Source organism: Callithrix jacchus, chromosome 4, assembly GCF_049354715.1.
Source record: "Callithrix jacchus isolate 240 chromosome 4, calJac240_pri, whole genome shotgun sequence".
NCBI lineage: Eukaryota > Metazoa > Chordata > Mammalia > Primates > Cebidae > Callithrix > Callithrix jacchus.
This window is the reverse complement of record NC_133505.1, coordinates 158,960,999-158,979,838: the sequence shown is the minus strand read 5'-3', so window position 1 is coordinate 158,979,838 and position 18,840 is coordinate 158,960,999. Positions and strand designations below refer to the sequence as shown.

The window sequence follows — 18,840 nt, the reverse complement described above, 5'->3', positions numbered from 1 at the left end:
ACTTGCTTTTTTCCTGTTTGGACTGCATTAGAATGTGCTTCTTCTCAAAATGCAGCTACCCAGGCTCTCTGGGATCAGGATAAGGAATGAAGTATGTGCTGCTTATGTGTTTCTGTGGTTTTAATATATGCCTTTTATTTTGGTTTGATGTTTTTGTGGCTTGCTTTTAGTGATTGTGTGATTTTGTTTTAATTTTTTTTTTTTTTTTTTTTTTTGAGACCGAGTCTCACTTTGTTACCCAGGTTGCAGTGCAGTGGTGCAATCCTGGTTCACTGTAACCTGTCTCTTGGATTCAAGAGGTTCTCCTGCCTCAGCCTCCTGAGTACCTGGGACTACAGGCACGCACCACCATGCCTAGCTATTTTTTGTATTTTTAGTAGAGACAGGGTTTTGCTGTGTTGGCCAGGCTGGTCTCGAACTGCTGACCTCAGGTGATCTGCTGGCCTCGGCCTCCCAAATTGCTGGGAGTACAGGTATGAGCCACCACGCCCAGCTCAGTTTAATTTTCAAACATAGAAAACTTCAAACAAGAGAAATGAATCCTACCCAGGTGCTCCAAAAGGTGCATCTTTATAGAAAGGCCTCTACACCACCCCATGAATTTCAGGACAAAGGACCACATGAGAGATTTACAATATCTGCATTACAAAGTGCATTTTTCTCTAGAGTCCCCAAATTACTCTAGTAAGGCAGTGTTGCATTAGAACTAGATTCCTTAAAGAGTTGATGAAGCAAATGCTGGCCAGGGTCTGAGAACTCAGAGAGATTAGAGTAGGGGAAAAAGACCTTGAAAATGATCCTGCATAACAAGGAAAAGACACCCTCCTCTGTGCCTTCTCCTGATCCTTCCTGTCAATGTTTCCTCTGAATAAATCTGTGGAATAATTAAGTATTTTCCACAGTGTCTCTTCATCCATGTTGTCTGTGTGGTTGAATCTATTCCACAGTATGTTAACAACCTATTGAGAAGTGAAAAATCAAGACAGATTGGGGACATTGGACTAGCGAGAAATGATTTTAAAATGCAGCCTAGGTCATTGTGACTTCCAGGATCTCTCACCCTAACTGGATTGGGGGATTTTAAACAGTACCCCGATACTCAATTAGTAATACAGATTCCTGTGCTTAAGTTCTTGGAATTGAGCACCGGATGTTCTGGAAATGCGCAAAGCCAAAAATCAGTTACCCGGTTGTTGTGAAATCAAACCTAACTGGTTACCTCATGAAACACCCAATTCATTCTCCCTACGTTTCGCTTCAGTTTCGCCTGTGACTCAAGCAGTATTCTTAGCCTGTGGCCCACTGAGCCTGCAGATTCAGGATATCTGGAGCCCAGGGCCCTGGAATCTGTTTTCTTTGCTTCATTCTTATGCCCATAAATTTGAGTTTTGTTGTGGTTGAACCTCTGTACAGAGGGTGCAATCAGTCATACTCCTCAGTGAAGCCACTGCCCAGGGGTATTGTTGTTTCCTGCAATGCTCCTCTTCTTTTTATTCCTCCTCCCTGCACCCGCTAGCCTGGCTGAAGTGTATGTTCCCATTTTATTTTCAAAATGGTAGCTATTCTGAAATAGTTAGCAGGCATTCTTTGTTCAGAACTATTCTTTAAAAATGTGGATTTGTGTGTGTACACGTATTGAGGCTGTTGTGTTTCGTGTAACATTCGGTGTCTTTTTCACTCTACACACTGTTTTCTTAAAATTCATCCATGTTGTTAAGTACTCATCTAATTCATTTCTTGCAACTGCCATACAGTCCTCACTGGTGTGCACCCACTGTCTTTTACGCAGCCATCCTGCTAAGGCCAGTTTTAATTAATGGATCTTTTCATTTGGGTGAAACATTTTCAAAGGAAAATATCTTTGTCATTATTATCCTTGTTTGATTGTCCTTTTTGTTCTTTTCAGGAGCTCCAGAAGGCCGTGGACCACCGCAAAGCCATCATCCTCTCCATCAATCTCTGCAGCCCTGAGTTCACCCAGGCTGACAGCAAGGAGAGCCAGGACCTGCAGGATCGTTTGTCACAGATGAATGGGCGCTGGGACCGAGTGTGCTCTTTGCTGGAGGAGTGGCGGGGCCTGCTGCAGGATGCACTGATGCAGTGCCAGGTCTGTAGAGCTTTGGGAAGGAGATGACTCAGAGCCAGACACTAGCAGTTTAGCTGAGTGTGTGACTTGATGTATCATTGTTTCCAGAGGGATGCAGTTGCTCCCCAAAATCAGTATTTCAGTGATATAACCTTGTGCCCAATATTTTCATTTTAATGGAGCATTTTTACATGTGACCATGTTCAAAATCTCTAGATCCTATCTTCTGTCCAGATGAGAAGAGACTATTCCTCATGTTTATCTCAGTCCCAACGTTTCTTCTACGACTCGTTCATTTATTTCCTTTATTTATTCAACAGATATTTACTGGGTGAGTAGACAGATCTTTCTTGAACATCAAAGTGAGCATTACAAATATTATCCATCCATTCATACTGTAATTATTTGTTGGGTGTTCACTGTGTGGCAGATGTGGTGCTAAACCATTGGAAACAGCATGGCCTCTGCTTTTGTTGGGGAGGACAAGATCAATTAAATGCAAGTAAATAATTAAACAAGATACTAACAGACGCAGATGATAAAACTGAGAAAAGCCACTGAGAGAGTAGTCAGGGAATTTATTTGGCTCTTTGAGCTAACATTGGAAGGGTGTTGCTATGAAGGTGATATAACAAATGGAAAGTCCCAGAAGCAGGAAAGGACTTAGTGGCTTTAGGAACAGAAAAAAGGCCTCTGTGACCAGAGTGTAGTCAATGAGCTGAGCCAGGGAGTGATAAGGAAGACTGAGGAGGTTGTAGGTCCTCAGATGGCTTTGTAGGTCCAGGCCAGGAGATTGGATCGTATTCTGAGCACAATGGAAAGCCTTGGAAGGATTTGAAGGCTGCTCTCCAGGTTTATTCGTGCCCCAAGACTAATAGTTCCTTGAAAGCAGCTACCTAAACTGTTTCACCTCTGCACTCATTCCTAGTACAGTGCCTTATATTTAAGAGATCTTTAGTAAATGTATGTTGACTAAATAAATGGATGAATGAATGAGTGACTAAATGAATGAATGAAGGGGATATGAGATTCAGCCAAGGTAGGCCTTAAAAGACGGAAAGATTTGAATATACAGAAAAGAGAGGGCAGCAGAGATGCTTCCTTCTAACTGTATAATAGCACTACTCTTTTTTCAGAAATTAAGTATTTTGATGCCAATTATTCTTTTGTCTAACTTTTCCTCCAAGTAATAAATTAGATGCTTTTGGTAAGATCATGAACTCACAGTCAGGTCATTGCAACAGCACCAGTGCCTTCCTCAAAAAGGAGTTGTATGTATGTTCTTAAAATCAACCTATGTTTGCCAATAGTGGAAGCTGAAAGACATTTAAGTTGTGAGAAAAAGAAAAATATATGATCTACAGTCACTTAAGACTGTTTTCTGCAGGGTTTCCATGAAATGAGCCATGGTTTGCTTCTTATGCTGGAGAACATTGACAGAAGGAAAAATGAAATCGTCCCTATTGATCCTAACCTTGATGCAGAGGTACTTCAGGACCATCACAAACAGCTTATGGTAAGAAGTGTGAACTCTGGCAGCCTCTAGTTTTTTGTTTTTTTTTTTAGCAGGGTTGCATTTCATTTACAGAAAATGAATATAAGTGTTAAGTGTCTTTTTTAACCTTTTGCATTATAGTCTCTATTTTACACTTTTTATACTCCCTGTGGTTTCCAATCTTTGTAAAGCAAATGTGCATGGAAGATGATATCTGCTAGCTTTAGAATCTGGTTCTAAAGTCATTGCTCAATTGTAAAAATCTTCGTTAGCTCAATCAGTCTTAATTAGCTTGTGTTGTTTATTAAGGCAGCTTAATTTAAACTTTTTGTTACATCTATGGCCCAGAAGTATATTTGGTGGCTTATAGTAAAAGGCCATTAAAATATTGGAATAGAATGAGACAATGAAGTCTTTTGTTTGTTGGTTTGTTTTTGTTGTTGTTGTTGTTGTTTGAGATGGAGTCTCACTCTGTCACCCGGGGTGGAGTGCAGTGGTGCGATCTCAGCTCACTGGAACACCCATCTCCAGGGTTGGAGCAATTCTCCTGCCTCAGCCTCCCGAGCAGCTGGGACTACAGGTGTGTGCCACCACTCCTCACTCATTTTTTGTATTTTTAGTAGAGATAGGGTTTCACCATGTTGGTCAGACTGGTCTCAAACTCCTGGCCTCAGGTGATCCACCCACCTCAGCCTAAGTGCTGGGATTACAGGCGTGAGCCTCCATGCACAGCCAAGTCTTTTTAAAAGGAATTAAATATACCAAATTAAACATGAACTTTAGCGTCAAGTTTTCTGAAAGCTAAAACAAAATGGGAAACAATGAATAAACTTACTTTTATTATCTGACAAAAACAAAACATACCAGCTCTTGAGGAGGGAGAAACTTTTTCTAGCACCAAATACAAAAGGAAATTAACTGGTAGACTCTTATACAAGGATCTTTGGACAGTATAATGTACAGTGTATTTAAGTGATTTTATAGAAGATAAGGAAGCATATTTGAGTTCCATTAGAAGAAAATGCTGTGCACTTTGTAGCTTTCTGTGTTTTTAAAATGTTATGCTAACATTTAACACTCACCTAAACTACAGAATTGGTACCTTTAGTTCAATGTCATAATAGTCTTAGAAATCTAGAGGAAATAGCTATGGAACTGCATTTTACTTCACTTGGACCTCTGGCATTAAGCTATGAATGATGAATGACCCTTTTTTTTTTTTTTTAAATCTTGACTAGATATCAGAGGATACCTAGACATACTTCTGTTTTGCTATACTTAATGTTGTACTTTTCTGTTTAAAAGACTATCTTATATCTCACTTGCATACTAATCTATGTTTTAAGTACTTTCATATATGTATTAACCAATTTGAACCTTCCAATAATACTGTGGACCAGGCATCAAATAAAACTGAGATCAGAAAGGGTGAGGGGTCTTATAGAATATTTTTGGCAGAGACAGGATTAGAACTCAGGCCGTGGGCTGCTGCATCCTTCAGTGTGTGAGCTCCACATTTGGTGCTCAGGTATAATTTCCCACCAAGTGAAGGTGATCTCATTCTGTACTTTTGGAACTTTTGCCAATTACAAAAATGCTTAGAAACATTATTTATTTTGGTATGCGTAGCAAATAAGGCGTGAGCTGTTGGAATCCCAGCTCAGAGTAGCCTCATTGCAAGACATGTCTTGCCAACTGCTGGTGAATGCTGAAGGAGCAGACTGTTTAGAAGCCAAAGAAAAAGTCCATGTTATTGGAAATCGGCTCAAACTTCTCTTGAAGGAGGTCAGTCGTCATATCAAGGAACTGGAGAAGTTATTAGACGTGTCAAGTAGTCAGCAGGTAAGCTCTAAACAGACATCATCGTGTAGCATTCCTTACTGGAAACCAAAGAAGCATCATCTTCATGCATTTTAGAAAGACTTAGAATATAGTACTTGTCAGAATGGAGTGTCTCCTCTCAGTCACAGCTCTTACAAGTCCTGTCTCAAAACAACAACAAAAAAAGCAGCCACATAAACTTTTATAACAGGACACTGCTTTGATTCTGTTAAATCCAAAAGCTTTCTTGTCATTGTTACAAATGCTATTACCACAACTGCTGTGGCATTTTTTTTCACCCGTTTAAGAATTTACACATTTCAGTTACACAGCCATGGTAGAGCAAACCACTTGTTATATCTGAGTTTTGTATTTAATCCCTCTAAGGCATGACTTCTCCAGTATGTGTACAGTAAAAAAACGTAAAAAATGAACCTCTGTTCACTTAATTTTTTATATTTCTTTTCTAAAATCGACTGCATTGTGGTATTACTGGTTTTGAGAAATGCATTTGCAGGTATGGCGACGCTTGGTAAGATTTCAAACTTTCTGTTGAAAAATCCTTTCATGAACACACACTTTGCCCTGCTGTAAGCATGAAAAAGAACAATCCACTCTGAATAGCAGCAGTGCCAAAAATAATAAAGTCTCTCTAATGCTGAAAGGCAGACTGCTGGATGACTTTTTTTCCTAACTGGAATATGTTGATTTCTCTTCGGCCTGAGAGACCAGCAGCCTCCGCGGCAGCCTTCTTCCCTCCCAAGGCATTATCAACTCATTCACAGCCACGTCTCCACGAAATAATAAAGCTCTAAGTGGAACATAGCAATAATAAAATCAGAGCTATATTTTTCAGAAGGGCCAAACAGACAGCTAGGAAATCCCAACACACTAGAAGAATTTGGTCCTGTTCTTCTTGTAGCTGTTTGATTCCATTTTTCTCAAGGAGTGGTTTGATTTTTGTGCTGGAGACACGGGGGTGGATGGAGATGGAGTGGGAAGCAGCATGGTACAACAAGAGCCCCCGTGGGGCTGGGAGACGAAGTTGTTAAAAGACTTTCTCCCACATAGGATTTGTCTTCGTGGTCCTCTGCTGATGAACTGGACACCTCGGGGTCTGTGAGTCCCACATCAGGAAGGAGCACTCCAAACAGACAGAAAACGGTAACTTTCCACTGGTCATTTTCAGTTGGCCCATGGGAGGGAACACTGGGGGAGTGACATATTTGTACTCACCACAGGGTTCACAGGCAGGCATCCCCTCCGGACAAGGGCTGTCACACAGGGTAGTGCTCTTCTTCCACGCTGCCACATGCCCTCCCAGCATGCGCTCAGGAATGGAAAAGAGCGATTCTGGTTTTCAAAAGAATCAGGACTCAACGTGTGGCTGGTATGCAGGGAGAACATTTATTTTTTTTGCTCGAATAAGAAAATTGCTAGAATGGTGCCCGTTTGTCCCTTTGGTGGCTCCTTTCTTTAAGCCACGGCTGCCACGACCTGCAGGGGCGCCTTGGCCGGAGGTACACAGAACCATGAACACCTGTGAGCCATTGACTTGTTAAGGCAAGTGGAGGTTCTGTTGAAGCTCAAGCTAAGCCGCTTCTGGGTGATGGTCCTGAAGGTCTGTGGCAGTCGTGCCACCCCTAAAATGTGGCAGTCGTGCCACCCGCAGGCCTCGGTGGGCTGCCTCACTGAACACAAAGGATGAAAGGGCAAATTCGGCCCCTGCTACCCTCTATGCCTTGATTTCTCTGTGTAATTAGAAGCTTGTTTTGTGTTTTGTTATTTTTTTGTCCAGCTTTATGATTATATTCATTCCATTTTTTTCCTTAGTTTTTAGAAGTTTTGATTTCATTTGACTCTTTTTTTTTGTTATAAACATTTATGTCCTAAGCTGATAAATGTATTATCTTTTTCAGGATTTTTTTTTTTTACTACATTCACTAGCTTCCTGTAGATCCTAGTGTAAGAATGTGAAGGAATACTGGCTTTTCAAGTCAAAGTTTAACCTTTGTTTTACTGGAGTATTTAAGTTGGGCTTTATCACTACAAAGACCAGTCTCATATTGCCATTGTTAATTTTTACAGGCCAAGAATGTTGACACTGTTTCAGTATTCTGAAAGATGAAAAAAATATGTAAAATATCTTTGAAATCCATGGTATGGCATAGGGCATTTTATATTTATTGTAAGTAAATATACACATGTGTCTCTACCATGAAAAGTCAGGAGAAATCTGCCCATTGTAGTGTGGACTCCAGAATCCCCACTTGTGTATTACCCATGGCTAGTCACATAGATGTAAATTTATTTCACTTCTGCAACAAAAGAAAAGCCAGTTTCCTTAATTCATGGGTACTGATCATTTCATTTGATTTATTTTTCCTTTGCTGCACTTTTAGTTTGATTTTCATTAGTAGCTTGTCTTTATTTGCCTGGACTGAACATTCTTCTTTCTTTACCCCCTGTTCATTGCAAACAGCCACGAGGCAAGTGTAGTCTCTCACAGCCTGGACCCTCTGTCAGCAGTCCACATAGCAGGTACCTCATTCTCCTGGTTTCCACACTGTTCTAGAACGCCAAGAGGATGATAAAAATTGTCCATGACTTAGGTAGGCCTATATCTGGTCTGCCTCAGGGTAGTTGGGAAATTACTCATTTCAGTCCACACCCTTTCCTCATAAACTGGAAGAGACGTTTCTGAATGAAATGTCCAAGTAAATTTCAGAGCATAAAATATTTGGACTCCATGAAAATTCTGTTGGTCTCAACATAGCCCATCTGGTACTTTTCCCCAAACTGTCAATAAGGATTTGATGACAACTGGTGGCACCACAGCCATTTGATTCATGGCAGACTTTTTATCATCCTCTTTATTTCTAGAGTTTACAATAAGACAGGTAATTGATCAGTGATTATTTTACCATTCACAGAACCCACAAATCTGAATAAAATATACTAACATCCCCAGCTTTTTATTTTCTTTTCCAGTTTTATCCAGATTGTGGGTCTTGAATTCTCAAAGTGGCAAGTCCTAATTTGGTGCTCATTGAAAATTTATAAGCATCTTCTCTTTTCTGCTTATCCTAAAACCTCCCTTCAGCCAGCATACCCAGCCACTCACTTTCTGGGCACTTGGCAAGCTCTCTCACTCTGGAACCCGCAGCAGCCAGTGCCCCTGCCCAGTCACCTCCCCAGAGCAACTCGCAGCTGCCGCTCTGTGCCTCCCACCTGGCCTCCCGCAGTTAGCAGTGCTTTGGCTTCTTTTGTGTTGTCAGTGTGGTGTCCTGTGCTCCTCTGCTACTCCACTGATCAGTTCAAGTTTCCCCAGAAAACGTTCTAAAAAATGAAAACTCTGTCCTCGGAGCTGGTTTTCATTCCAATCCCTAGCAATTCACTGTTAAAGTAGCTTGCCCCTCTGGAAGCTTATCACCACTGAGCAGGAACCTGAATTCCTGGAAGGAGGGTGGGGAGGAGGAAATGGAGAGCTGTAAACAACCCCTGAGTAATAATTTTAGTTTTCCAGCTGTGCAGAAGGGACTGGCTATTTTGTTTGGTCCTTCCCACTTGGCTGAAGTAATGCAGAATGTATTTTCATATGTTCTCTGGTTTTAAACCTCCCTTTGCTGTTTCTTTTTCTTTTCTTTTCCTTTGGTTTGGTTTGAAGACAATTTTATGAGTTTTTTTTTTTTTTTCCTATCCTAAACAGGATAGCAATAATAAAATATGGAGAAAAACTCATGGGGACTTTTGAAGATAATGATGAGCATCTGCAGATGCTCTGAGGTTTGCTCAGCCCCCTCTAAGGAGAGACAGTTTCTTTTAGACAGATCATCATATTATATAGTCCATCTTTTCTCCACAAATTGTTGATGTGCCATGAACAGAGATGAAAAATGCCCTCATAGCATTCCTTTGAGGATGCCAGAGATGAGTTCTTTGGTTGATACAAATGAAAGTGATCAGAAGGGGAAAGCTCTTACGTCGCCAATAGCAATCACTCTTCTATTCCCGAATATTGCATCTGTCTGCCACCCCCACCCATTGTTTCAGGCAGCCACATAGATCTTCTGAAAATGTCAAAGGCATCATTTCTTAGGGCAGCAAGTGCTTCCTCGTGCCTCCTAACAGGGCTTTGCAGCTGGGACAGCCGCACTCTCACTGCGACACTCGCAAGGCGCCTTTTAGCTCTGCTCTGTCCAGCACGATTGATTAACATCTTTCTGAGCATTCAGCAGTGTTCACTTTGCTACTCAGGTGGGACTGAAAGATAAATAATCTTCACCTGAATGGCAAACATCATCAAACACCTTCGCAGACGGTTGTGGTTGCACATTCTTGGGCTTCGTTACCCTCGGCACCTCTGTTTGGGGCACACCCAACCCCGGCAAGGAAAGGCAGAGTCTGCTGGGGAAGAATGAACTTCACCCACAGTCCTGGCTGTCATGGTGTTCCTTTACATTGATAGTTGAGATATCTTGCGTTTTATCTTGCACTGGTCCAGCAAATTGGAAAAGTTATTGCAGAAGCACAGTTTAGAATGTTCCTAGTGGTCTGCAGTAGGAAATTTTTAGATATGCATTCTTCCTGAGAGGAGAAAGAGACTGAGTTGGAAGAAACTGAGGAGTATTAGTTTGAAGGGAGAAGTTACTCTTGTGGTTTCTTTGTTGTTGTTTAAAGTCAGATGAATGTTATACAAGCCTTTTACATATTTCAATTTGATTTGATGGTGGTGATTGTGTGTCTTCATATAGTACTTTAAACCTACATATGATTTGATGCCAATAGTAACTGAACACCTACTAAATTTCGGCCCTGGGCCTACAAAAATAATTCAATATGATTTCTATCATTAAAAGGCTTGCAGCATATCAGAATCTAGAGATTTCGTAAAACATTATAAGGAGCTTCCCAGAACCTCTTAAAATTAGAAATGTAAAATTCTGTTCATACAGTCATAATAACCATATTCGTGATTTTTATTTGAGGTTAAACACACTTTAGAGCATGGTTTCAAAGCAATGCTTATGATGGACTAGCTGGTACTTTTTCCCTACATCTGACTTAAAATTTTCTAACCTTATCACCATTAATTCTGCAAAAGTCTACTGCAACTGAGTTGAAATTGACAACTAGAAAGATTTCACTGCAATTCCCAGTGAGGCAAAGGAATAATTGCTCTGTAGTCTGAATGAAGCAAATTGATGACTTCATTCTAAAGCTTAGAATTGTAAAATGCAAAATTGCCGTGGACACCTTAAGTCTCTGGCACCTTCTTTACAGAGAACTAAGATGGAATGAGAAGTGGCAAATGACTGGCTGAAACACTGAAAGGGAGGGAAAAAAGGCCTCATTTAAAAATGTATTGAAATTAATCAGATATATTTAAGCAAGGGCAGTGGTGGTTTTTTTGCATGTGCACTAGGACCTCCCTATAAACACTATTCAGTTTCTTTTAGAATTTGTTTTCAAGCCTTTTCTGTCAGACATTATCTGGGGATCTATTTATTCAAAGCATTCAAAGAGCCTCAGCACACAGCCTCTCTTCTCCAAGGCAGGTTGGTCGCCTGTGCCCCAAGGACAGCAGTAGGTTGAGGTTCCAATAGGTTTCTCCCTTGCTATTTGAGGTAGGCCTTCCCCATGTTCCTAGGGAACAAGACAGGCAATCTGAGAAATTTATCGCGTCCTTGAGAGCACTATTAATAAATCAGGTATGTTTTCCTGAGAGAAAAGGCTGAATCCAGCCAACTCCTAAGGGCATGAGTCAGCACACTGTTGGTATAATTATACAGATAATAGTGATAAGTTGCTGACATTTATTTAGTACTTAATGTGTTTCAATTATTTAATGCTTAATTGTATACATGTTAAGCATTGTATGTATGTTACCTCATTTAACCCTCACAAGAATCTAATGGCACGGCTACATTCTCAATTTATAGACAAGGACACTGGGGGTTAGAGATGTAAAGATTTAGGATTTGAACCCAGGTCTTCCCTGACTCTAGACCCTGTTAACCATACCACTCTGCTGAAGGGCTGTTGTGGAGTAAAATCCTTCTAACAATGGTTTCAGAGCTGTGGCCACCACAGGCTGCCTCAGGTAGCTTAGGATTGGCAAGAATGTTTGGTTTGGAAGAAAAGAAGACCTGAGTCCTAACTTGATTCTGGAAACTTGTCCTCTGAACCACAGAATCACTGGGTTTCAAAGACAAGACATGTAAGGGCAGGATCAAGATCACAGAAAATCTAGATATTTCTGCCCAATAAATTCCTGTTACGTACTGCCAGTGTTAGCCGACAAGTAACAAAAGAAATTAGAAGTTTCTACTCATTTGGCTTTAAATGCTGTATGCACAAAATTAACTCATTTTCATTTCTTTGATTATGTACAGTTTTCAAAGTGAGTCACACTGTGTGCATGGCATTCAGACTTCTCACATCTGTGTGTCCAGTACACTTTCTTTTGAAGGGTGTGTTTTTAGTTACTACTCCCTCCCTGCCATTCTCCTTCTCCCACAATTGTCTAGGTGTTTTGGGACAGAGATGAAACAACTCCTGGGCAACTATTTACCTGGAAATTTGTAGGAGTGAGGGAAATGAGAAAAATAAATAAAAATTACTTGTAGAGAATAAGCACATTTTCTTTTTCTGGACAGAGCTATCTGATATCTCTGTATTGATGACATTCCTTAAGTAAATTCACGCATCTAATTTTTCCTGTAAAAACACAATATATACTGGCATCCATGTATATTATAAAGCCAGAGTCAAATGACCAGTGACTAGTCAACAAATTGGCTTTATTCTTTCCCATATCAAATTTCCCAAGACTCTTGAAACTTAGGTGAGTTTTAGGACAGTAGATAAATGCTAAAAGTAACCTTTACCCTGGGGACCATGAGCCTCTTGGTACTAAAATCGCTGGAACAAGTTACCCCTGAGGAAGAGGCCGCTTTGGGCATGTTGGAATCTGGTAATTACCCCAAGTGGGCAGGCATTTTTCCTAGTGGATGGTTAGGACGTTTTCAAGGGCAGCCAGCTGCATAGACAGTCACTGAGTTATGTGTGTTCTCTCTGTCCCCATCTCAGCCCATGACTTATTCCTAGGTTGGCATTCTTCAACATTAGAGTTCATACACAAATTAAATTTTAGTAAAGAATGCTCTGATGCTGTTAAATATGCCATGTCCTTCAAGAGACTTCGACATAGGCGCCCATATTCTGCAAATGCTGACCCTTTTCATTTTTTGCAGGAGTGAACTAGTCAATGTGCAGCCCTTGTTTTGATCTTGATCTTTGACCTGATTGCACAAAGAAGCTAGCAGTTGACAAAGAGGAGTTGTTCAGCTCTGTCCGATTGCATTATCCACTATATATGCAAACCTTCCTATCACTAAAGTCCTTCAATGTCTCCTAGTGGAAATTAGCTATTTAATGAATAGAAAATGTGGAGCTCTCTTCTGTCTCTCTGTTATAACTAATCTAGCTACAGGTGTTGATGGCTGGTTGCCAGGGCATAGTTGAAAGTCAAGGGAAGGGTATTTTGAAGAAAATTTGACCCCAGTTTGTGGGTAGCTATCCTATCCTTCTTAAGACACTTTAAGACAAACTATTGAGTCATAAACTGTCAGAGCCAAAACATTTTAGGACATTAATGCACCCCTCATCATTGCAAATGAGAAAACTGAAGGCCAGAGAGACTAATTTACTTGCTCATGATTATATAACTGCCTTAAAACAAAATGTCCTCACGTCCATACACGGATTTGACGATCTGCACAATGCCGTGAGGCCTTACAACTAGAGGCATTTATTTTAGACATGAGGAAACCGCTTGTTTCCAGATATTGTAGGATGCAAACTCAGGATTCTCTTCTTTGCTTCTACATGTGAGATGCCTGTGACATGAACACGACCTGAATTACCGTTATTCATATCACCAACCATTTCACAGCGAGAGTAAGGCAGGAAGCGATTTGGGAACCCTGAGTTCCTGCTAGGCCTCTTTCTTAAATTGTGGGATTTGGAGCAAGTCATTCACCCTGTCTAGAGAGTCCAAGTTCTGGTAGTTAAAATCACAGGGTTGAAATCTTCCGCTTGCTGGCCGTGTAAGCTTGAGCCAGTTATTTCACTTCTCTGAGCTTCCTTTCACATCATCTATAAAATGAAGTTAATAGGTACACACCGCAGAGGACTGTTGTAAGGATTAAATGACAGAACCCAACATAAATGCTCAGAGTGCTGCCTAGCAATTAGAACAGTAGACATGAACTGTCCTTGGCTACTTACCTACAAAATTAGCAGATGAATTGGATGCCCCCTAAACTCAAGAAGTTTCTTTTTCCTTTTCCATTAATAAGGTAGATAACATATTTCTTTTATGTTCTACTATATTTTCACAAAATATACTTTTTTTTTTCTTTTCAGCTCATTAGGAATAATAACTCATTGGTCTTAGCACAAGGGCAGTTAATCAGTTTGACCACTAGATGGTGATTGAGCTCTTATGGCTTCTTGGGAGATTATTTACACTGACAAATCAGTAGAAGACACAAAACATAAAACAGGCAACTTAAAAGTTGGAAGACCATCTATTCTAATTTGAAGAGGTTAATGAAGAGGTGGGCACATAGAAATGAAGTGAATTGTTCAAGGTTACATTACACTGCCATTAGTTGTGGACTTCAGAAAAGAACATGCTTTCAGTTTAACCCAGTGATTTGATTTTTCCTTACACCACAAGAATTGTATAGAAACACTGCATGGTGCGGGCTGCTTAGGGTTTTTGCAGAACCAATCTGGTTTTTTGTTTTTTGAGATAGAATCTTGCTCTGTTGCCCAGGCTGGAGTGCAGTGGGGCTCAGATCCCAGCTCCCAGCTCACTGCATCCTCTGCCTCCCGGTTCAAGTGATTCTCCTGCCTCAGCCTCCCAAGTAACTGGGACTACAGGCACACACCACCATGCCCAGATAATTTTCCTACTTCTAGTAATGACAGGGTTTCACCTTGTTCGAGGCTGGCTTGAACTCCTGGCCTCAAGTGATCCGCTGACCTCAACCTCCCAAAGTGCTGGGATTACAGGCGAGAGCCACTGCGCCCAGCCCTCTCCCATTTTTCTTTGATGGTTTAATAAAGGAGTTTTGAATAATCCCTCTGTTACATCTTAAGTGGATTCTGTTTTTTATTTTCACATTTATCTAGTGTCACTCCTCATACCCCACTGAAAAAAGGGAAATCTGTCTTCAAAATTAACAACCAACAGGGAGCTGCAAACTTAGTGCTTTTTTCTGGGCCAAACCCACAGTTACCAATACAGCGTTCACACGCTCATATTATTCCAGCAGCCTCACATTCAATGTTCTTACCCTTAATGATATTAAAACCCTTAGGAAATTTACACTAGGTGTGAGGGAATGTCTCTTTCGGCTATCTCTGTTATTTTTGCTCATTCAGTGTTGTATGGGTGTGAGTATACGCAACACGCCTGTTGCAAACAACACTTCTCTCTTCATCGTTTCTACTAGCAGCCAAAAAAGGTTAATGGCTGTTCACAAAAAAGAAAACCGTAGCACCCAAATCAAAATCTACTTCCAGTCTCTGTGTTTTCCAGACAGTCTTTCTTAGGAATTCTGAAACCTGTGCCCAATCTCTAAGGCACTGTTTAAAAGGAAGATAAAAGTGAAAGAGAAAAACTTGTCCCTTTAAATGTAGAGGGGGCTCCAGGACGACAATCCATCCTCCTCAGAAAATGGAGTCCCTTTGCCAAAGTCACGACGTTACTGATAGGACATACACCACCAGAGTTCTGTAGACAAACGTCACTGCTGTTCCTTGTTTGCACTGCTTTAGAACCCACTAATGTCAGGGCCTGATGCTGATTCAGTGCAAGATGAAGCCAGGGTATGCTCTATGATTACTGAAGCTTTTGTGAGTCTGTGCAAAATGACTCGGACTGTTTTTATTTTTGCTGCATGGATTTTGGCATATCCAGGATGGCTAGATGGGATACTCGTATGATTCTGAAAGCGACTAATTTTGTTTAACAATGTTCCTGATATTCTTAAAACACAAAGGTACTGCATCAAATAGCTATACTTTAATTATTTCAGATCTACTTAATTTATGCTGGTAGAATGTGTACAGAGCAATTATTTTTGTTGATGGAAAATTTTTTACCAAATTAAGGAATAAAAGGAGTAGAATTTGAACCCAGTTACTTTTGTTTAGTTGACTGACTAAATGTTTATTTCTCACCAGTGCAATTTCCACAACTTCATTTGGTGGTGGGGGGTGACTTGGGTACACTGTGGAAGGCCGGCAGCTGATTGCCAGGCTGGGTGTGCTTGGCATGCCCTTTTAGCTTCCAGGAAGGTGCAGAGGCAAAAAGCAACGTCCATCCAACACTGGAGTTATCTGAGTTATTTATGTCCATTCTTCTCTCAGGTCCACAAAAGGTGGCTTCGATTCCTCCCTTTCTGAGCCTGGACCAGCTCGGTCGGGCCGCGCCTTCCTGTTCAGAGTCCTCCGAGCAGCTCTTCCCCTTCAGCTTCTCCTGCTGCTCCTCATCGGGCTCGCCTGCCTTGTACCCATGTCAGAGGAAGACTACAGCTGTGCCCTCTCCAACAACTTTGCCCGGTCATTCCACCCCATGCTCAGATACACGAATGGCCCTCCTCCACTCTGAACTAAGCAGATGCCATCTGCAGAAATACTGGCAGCATAAGGAGGATCGGGTCATAAGCAATCCCAAACTATCAACAAGAGGACCTTGATCTTGCCAAAAGCCCTTGGTGTGGCAGCTTTAGCTCTCCTCCAGATCACATGTGTGAAATCATGGCTTCGGAGGTGGAGGATAAACAGTGACAAGAGAGCAAACAGAAGGTTTGGAAGAAATCTTGTTTGAGACTCTGAACCTTAGCACTGAAGAGATTGAGTAAGGACCTCCAGAGTATCCTGGACTCGTGAATTCTCGGCCCTTGGCTTTTTCTATGCATAGCCAAGGACTTCAGTAGACCATCTGGGCAGCTTTCCCATGGTGCTGCTCTAACCATCAGATAAACAACCTTCCCAAGCTCCATGTCAGTGTCATACAATCTACCAACCAACCAGTGCTAAAGAGATTTTAGAACCTTGTAACATACTATTTTTAAGAGCTTATATGGCGGATTCCTTTTTACCTTCTTTTTCTTTGGGGCATGATGTTTTAACCTTTGCTTTAGAAGCACAAGCTGTAAATCTAAAAGGCACTTTTTTTAGAGGTATAAAGAAAAACTAGATGTAATAAATAAGATCATGGAAGGCTTTATGTGAAAAAAGTTGAATGTTATAGTAAAAATGAAGATATTTATGAATGTACAGTTTGCTAAAGCCAAGTTTTGTTTGTATTGATTTCTTTGCATTTATTATAGATATTATGAAATATTTGGTCTGTGCTTTCTTTCCTAAATAAATAACTCTTAAGTTTCATTATTAAGCAGGCACTGATCAGAATGCAACCTACGTGATTATATTTTGTGCAGTGAATGAAGCTGGAATATAAGTATCCATTAAAGGAAAAAGATGGTGAGAGGCAGTGTGAATTGAGACGCAGAAGACCCTAGGTGATTCCTTTTTCTCTCTTCCTTCTATAGTCAATCAGATCTCCTGAATTCTTGCTTCTGGAAACCTTTCATCCTCTCCTCTCCATTCCTTTTGCACATTTGGAGGGGCTTCCTAGGAGCTGCTGTCTGAGTTCCCTTCTCTATTCCATTGCACGCAGACAACAGCCACAGAAATCTTCTTAAAGCATGCTTCTGTTCAGATCCCTTCTTTGCTGCAAAGCCTTCTGTTCATTGTCTACCAGATAAAACACAATTTTCATTTTCAAATGCAATGAGATTTTATTTTGCCCTTCTGAACTTGCCTACTATAGTGGCCCTCATGGGTTTATTTGATGCTCATGGCATTTTAATCTATCATTTAGTAATTTCTGGGGGATGGAAAACTCAAGTCTCTGGCTTCTCTTCTCGTAGACAGCTCTGGGGCCCTAGTCTGGAGCACATATTCCTGCATGGCAGTAATTGCTGCTGTCCCTTTCAGAATTGGGAGAGAGAGAGTATCTCCTATTTGTACTTGTAAACCTCCAACTTCTCTCAAGGCCGGTGTCACCCTAGCCCCCAGAGGTATTTAAGTGTACAAATCCTTCTCTAAGTTGAGTATTTAAACCAAACTGAGGTTCTTTACCTTGCCTGAAACCGCCTTCTATGGCTGCCAAAATGCAGGTAGCCTGAGTCCATCTCAACTAGGGTTCCTGGGGCTTACTAAACTTTCCAAATCCTGGGCTTGCTTCAGACCTTCTAGTTCAATCGCTGGGATAGGGCCTGGCAGCCTGCATTTTTTAAACAGCTGCCTGAGGTGACTTTATTCCTGCTAACTGCTGAAAAGCACTGCCCCTATACTTCCTTAGCTTCATTGCTCCTTGCCTGCCTCACCGGACTCCGCTCACAAGCCACCTCCTTCTTGAAAAATTTCCTGATCACTTTCACACTGTATTTAAGACTTCTCTCTACTACTCTGCTTCTTGCCTTCAGGTTATTCCTGGCTTAGGGTCCATGTAATGTTCCACAAGGAACATGACGGAATTCCCCCACCACATTGTTATTTTATAGAGAAGACCACCTTGTGCTTAAAGTGTCCTATCTTCCTGCTTCTGGAGAGGCTGTGAGCAGTGGTGGCCATTGGAGTTGAAGGGGCCCTGCACCCTCATCTGAGATGGGGCACTCTTCAGGCCTCACTCTTCCCTCACTTCCCTGTCACTCCTCCTAATACCTGGAAGGAGAAGTCCTCCCATGAGCAGTTTAGCCCTTCAAGGGCTATGGAAATCCCACACAATGAGTGCGTTGTCATGGAAAAGGAAGCGCAAAGAGATTTCGGAGGCATTTCTTCTCCACATCATTGTCAACTGACTTCCTAGGCATCTCCTATCACTGAAGAATCAACAGGTTAATGTTGCCGAGAAAAACATTTGGTTTCAATTAAGAAAAATCTTAGAGTACAATCCCATTTGTGCCTTTCTAAAAACCCTGTGAAACCCCCAAAGGGGTGTGGAATGTCCATTTCCATTATAATTTTTGAAGATTTAAACAACAGAACCTTGGAACGGGAAAGAAGTAGGGAACCCCAGTGAGTGCAAACATTGAACCGTGAGGCCATGGCTCTTCCATGCATGACCAACTGGCCAGTTTAGCAAGGGCCACACCAGACACAGATGATGAGGAGACGGGGGGATGGGGTCATGAGCATCCTCACCCTCACCCAGCGGCTGCTCTGGCAACAGAGAGAGAAGGCTTCACAGAAAGGATGGGGGATGGTTTAAAGAAGAGTTAGGAGATAAAAGGACACTGATGGCTGCAGTGCGGAGTGTCAGGAGCCCTGCTGCGGCCTGGAGAGAGGGCAT

The 18,840-nt window shown here is 41.4% G+C and overlaps 1 protein-coding gene across 36 annotated transcripts in view; it reads left to right on the top strand.

Annotated features, from left to right (window-relative positions):
- SYNE1 (spectrin repeat containing nuclear envelope protein 1) overlaps nt 1–16,824 on the top strand; it is a 518,696-nt gene extending 501,872 nt beyond the window's left edge. For 27 of the 36 annotated variants that reach the window (XM_078370315.1, XM_035297742.3, XM_035297743.3 and 24 more), the window contains 6 exons: nt 1,907–2,107; nt 3,474–3,602; nt 5,211–5,423; nt 6,474–6,566; nt 7,885–7,943; nt 15,849–16,824. In XM_078370315.1, coding sequence (XP_078226441.1) covers nt 1,907–2,107; nt 3,474–3,602; nt 5,211–5,423; nt 6,474–6,566; nt 7,885–7,943; nt 15,849–16,089 — 936 coding nt within the window. In that variant the 3' untranslated portion in view covers nt 16,090–16,824. The remainder of the gene's footprint in view (nt 1–1,906; nt 2,108–3,473; nt 3,603–5,210; nt 5,424–6,473; nt 6,567–7,884; nt 7,944–15,848) is intronic. The other 9 variants (XM_078370323.1, XM_078370320.1, XM_078370322.1 and 6 more) reach the window with 1 other exon arrangement.
- Nucleotides 16,825–18,840: the final 2,016 nt, after the last annotated feature.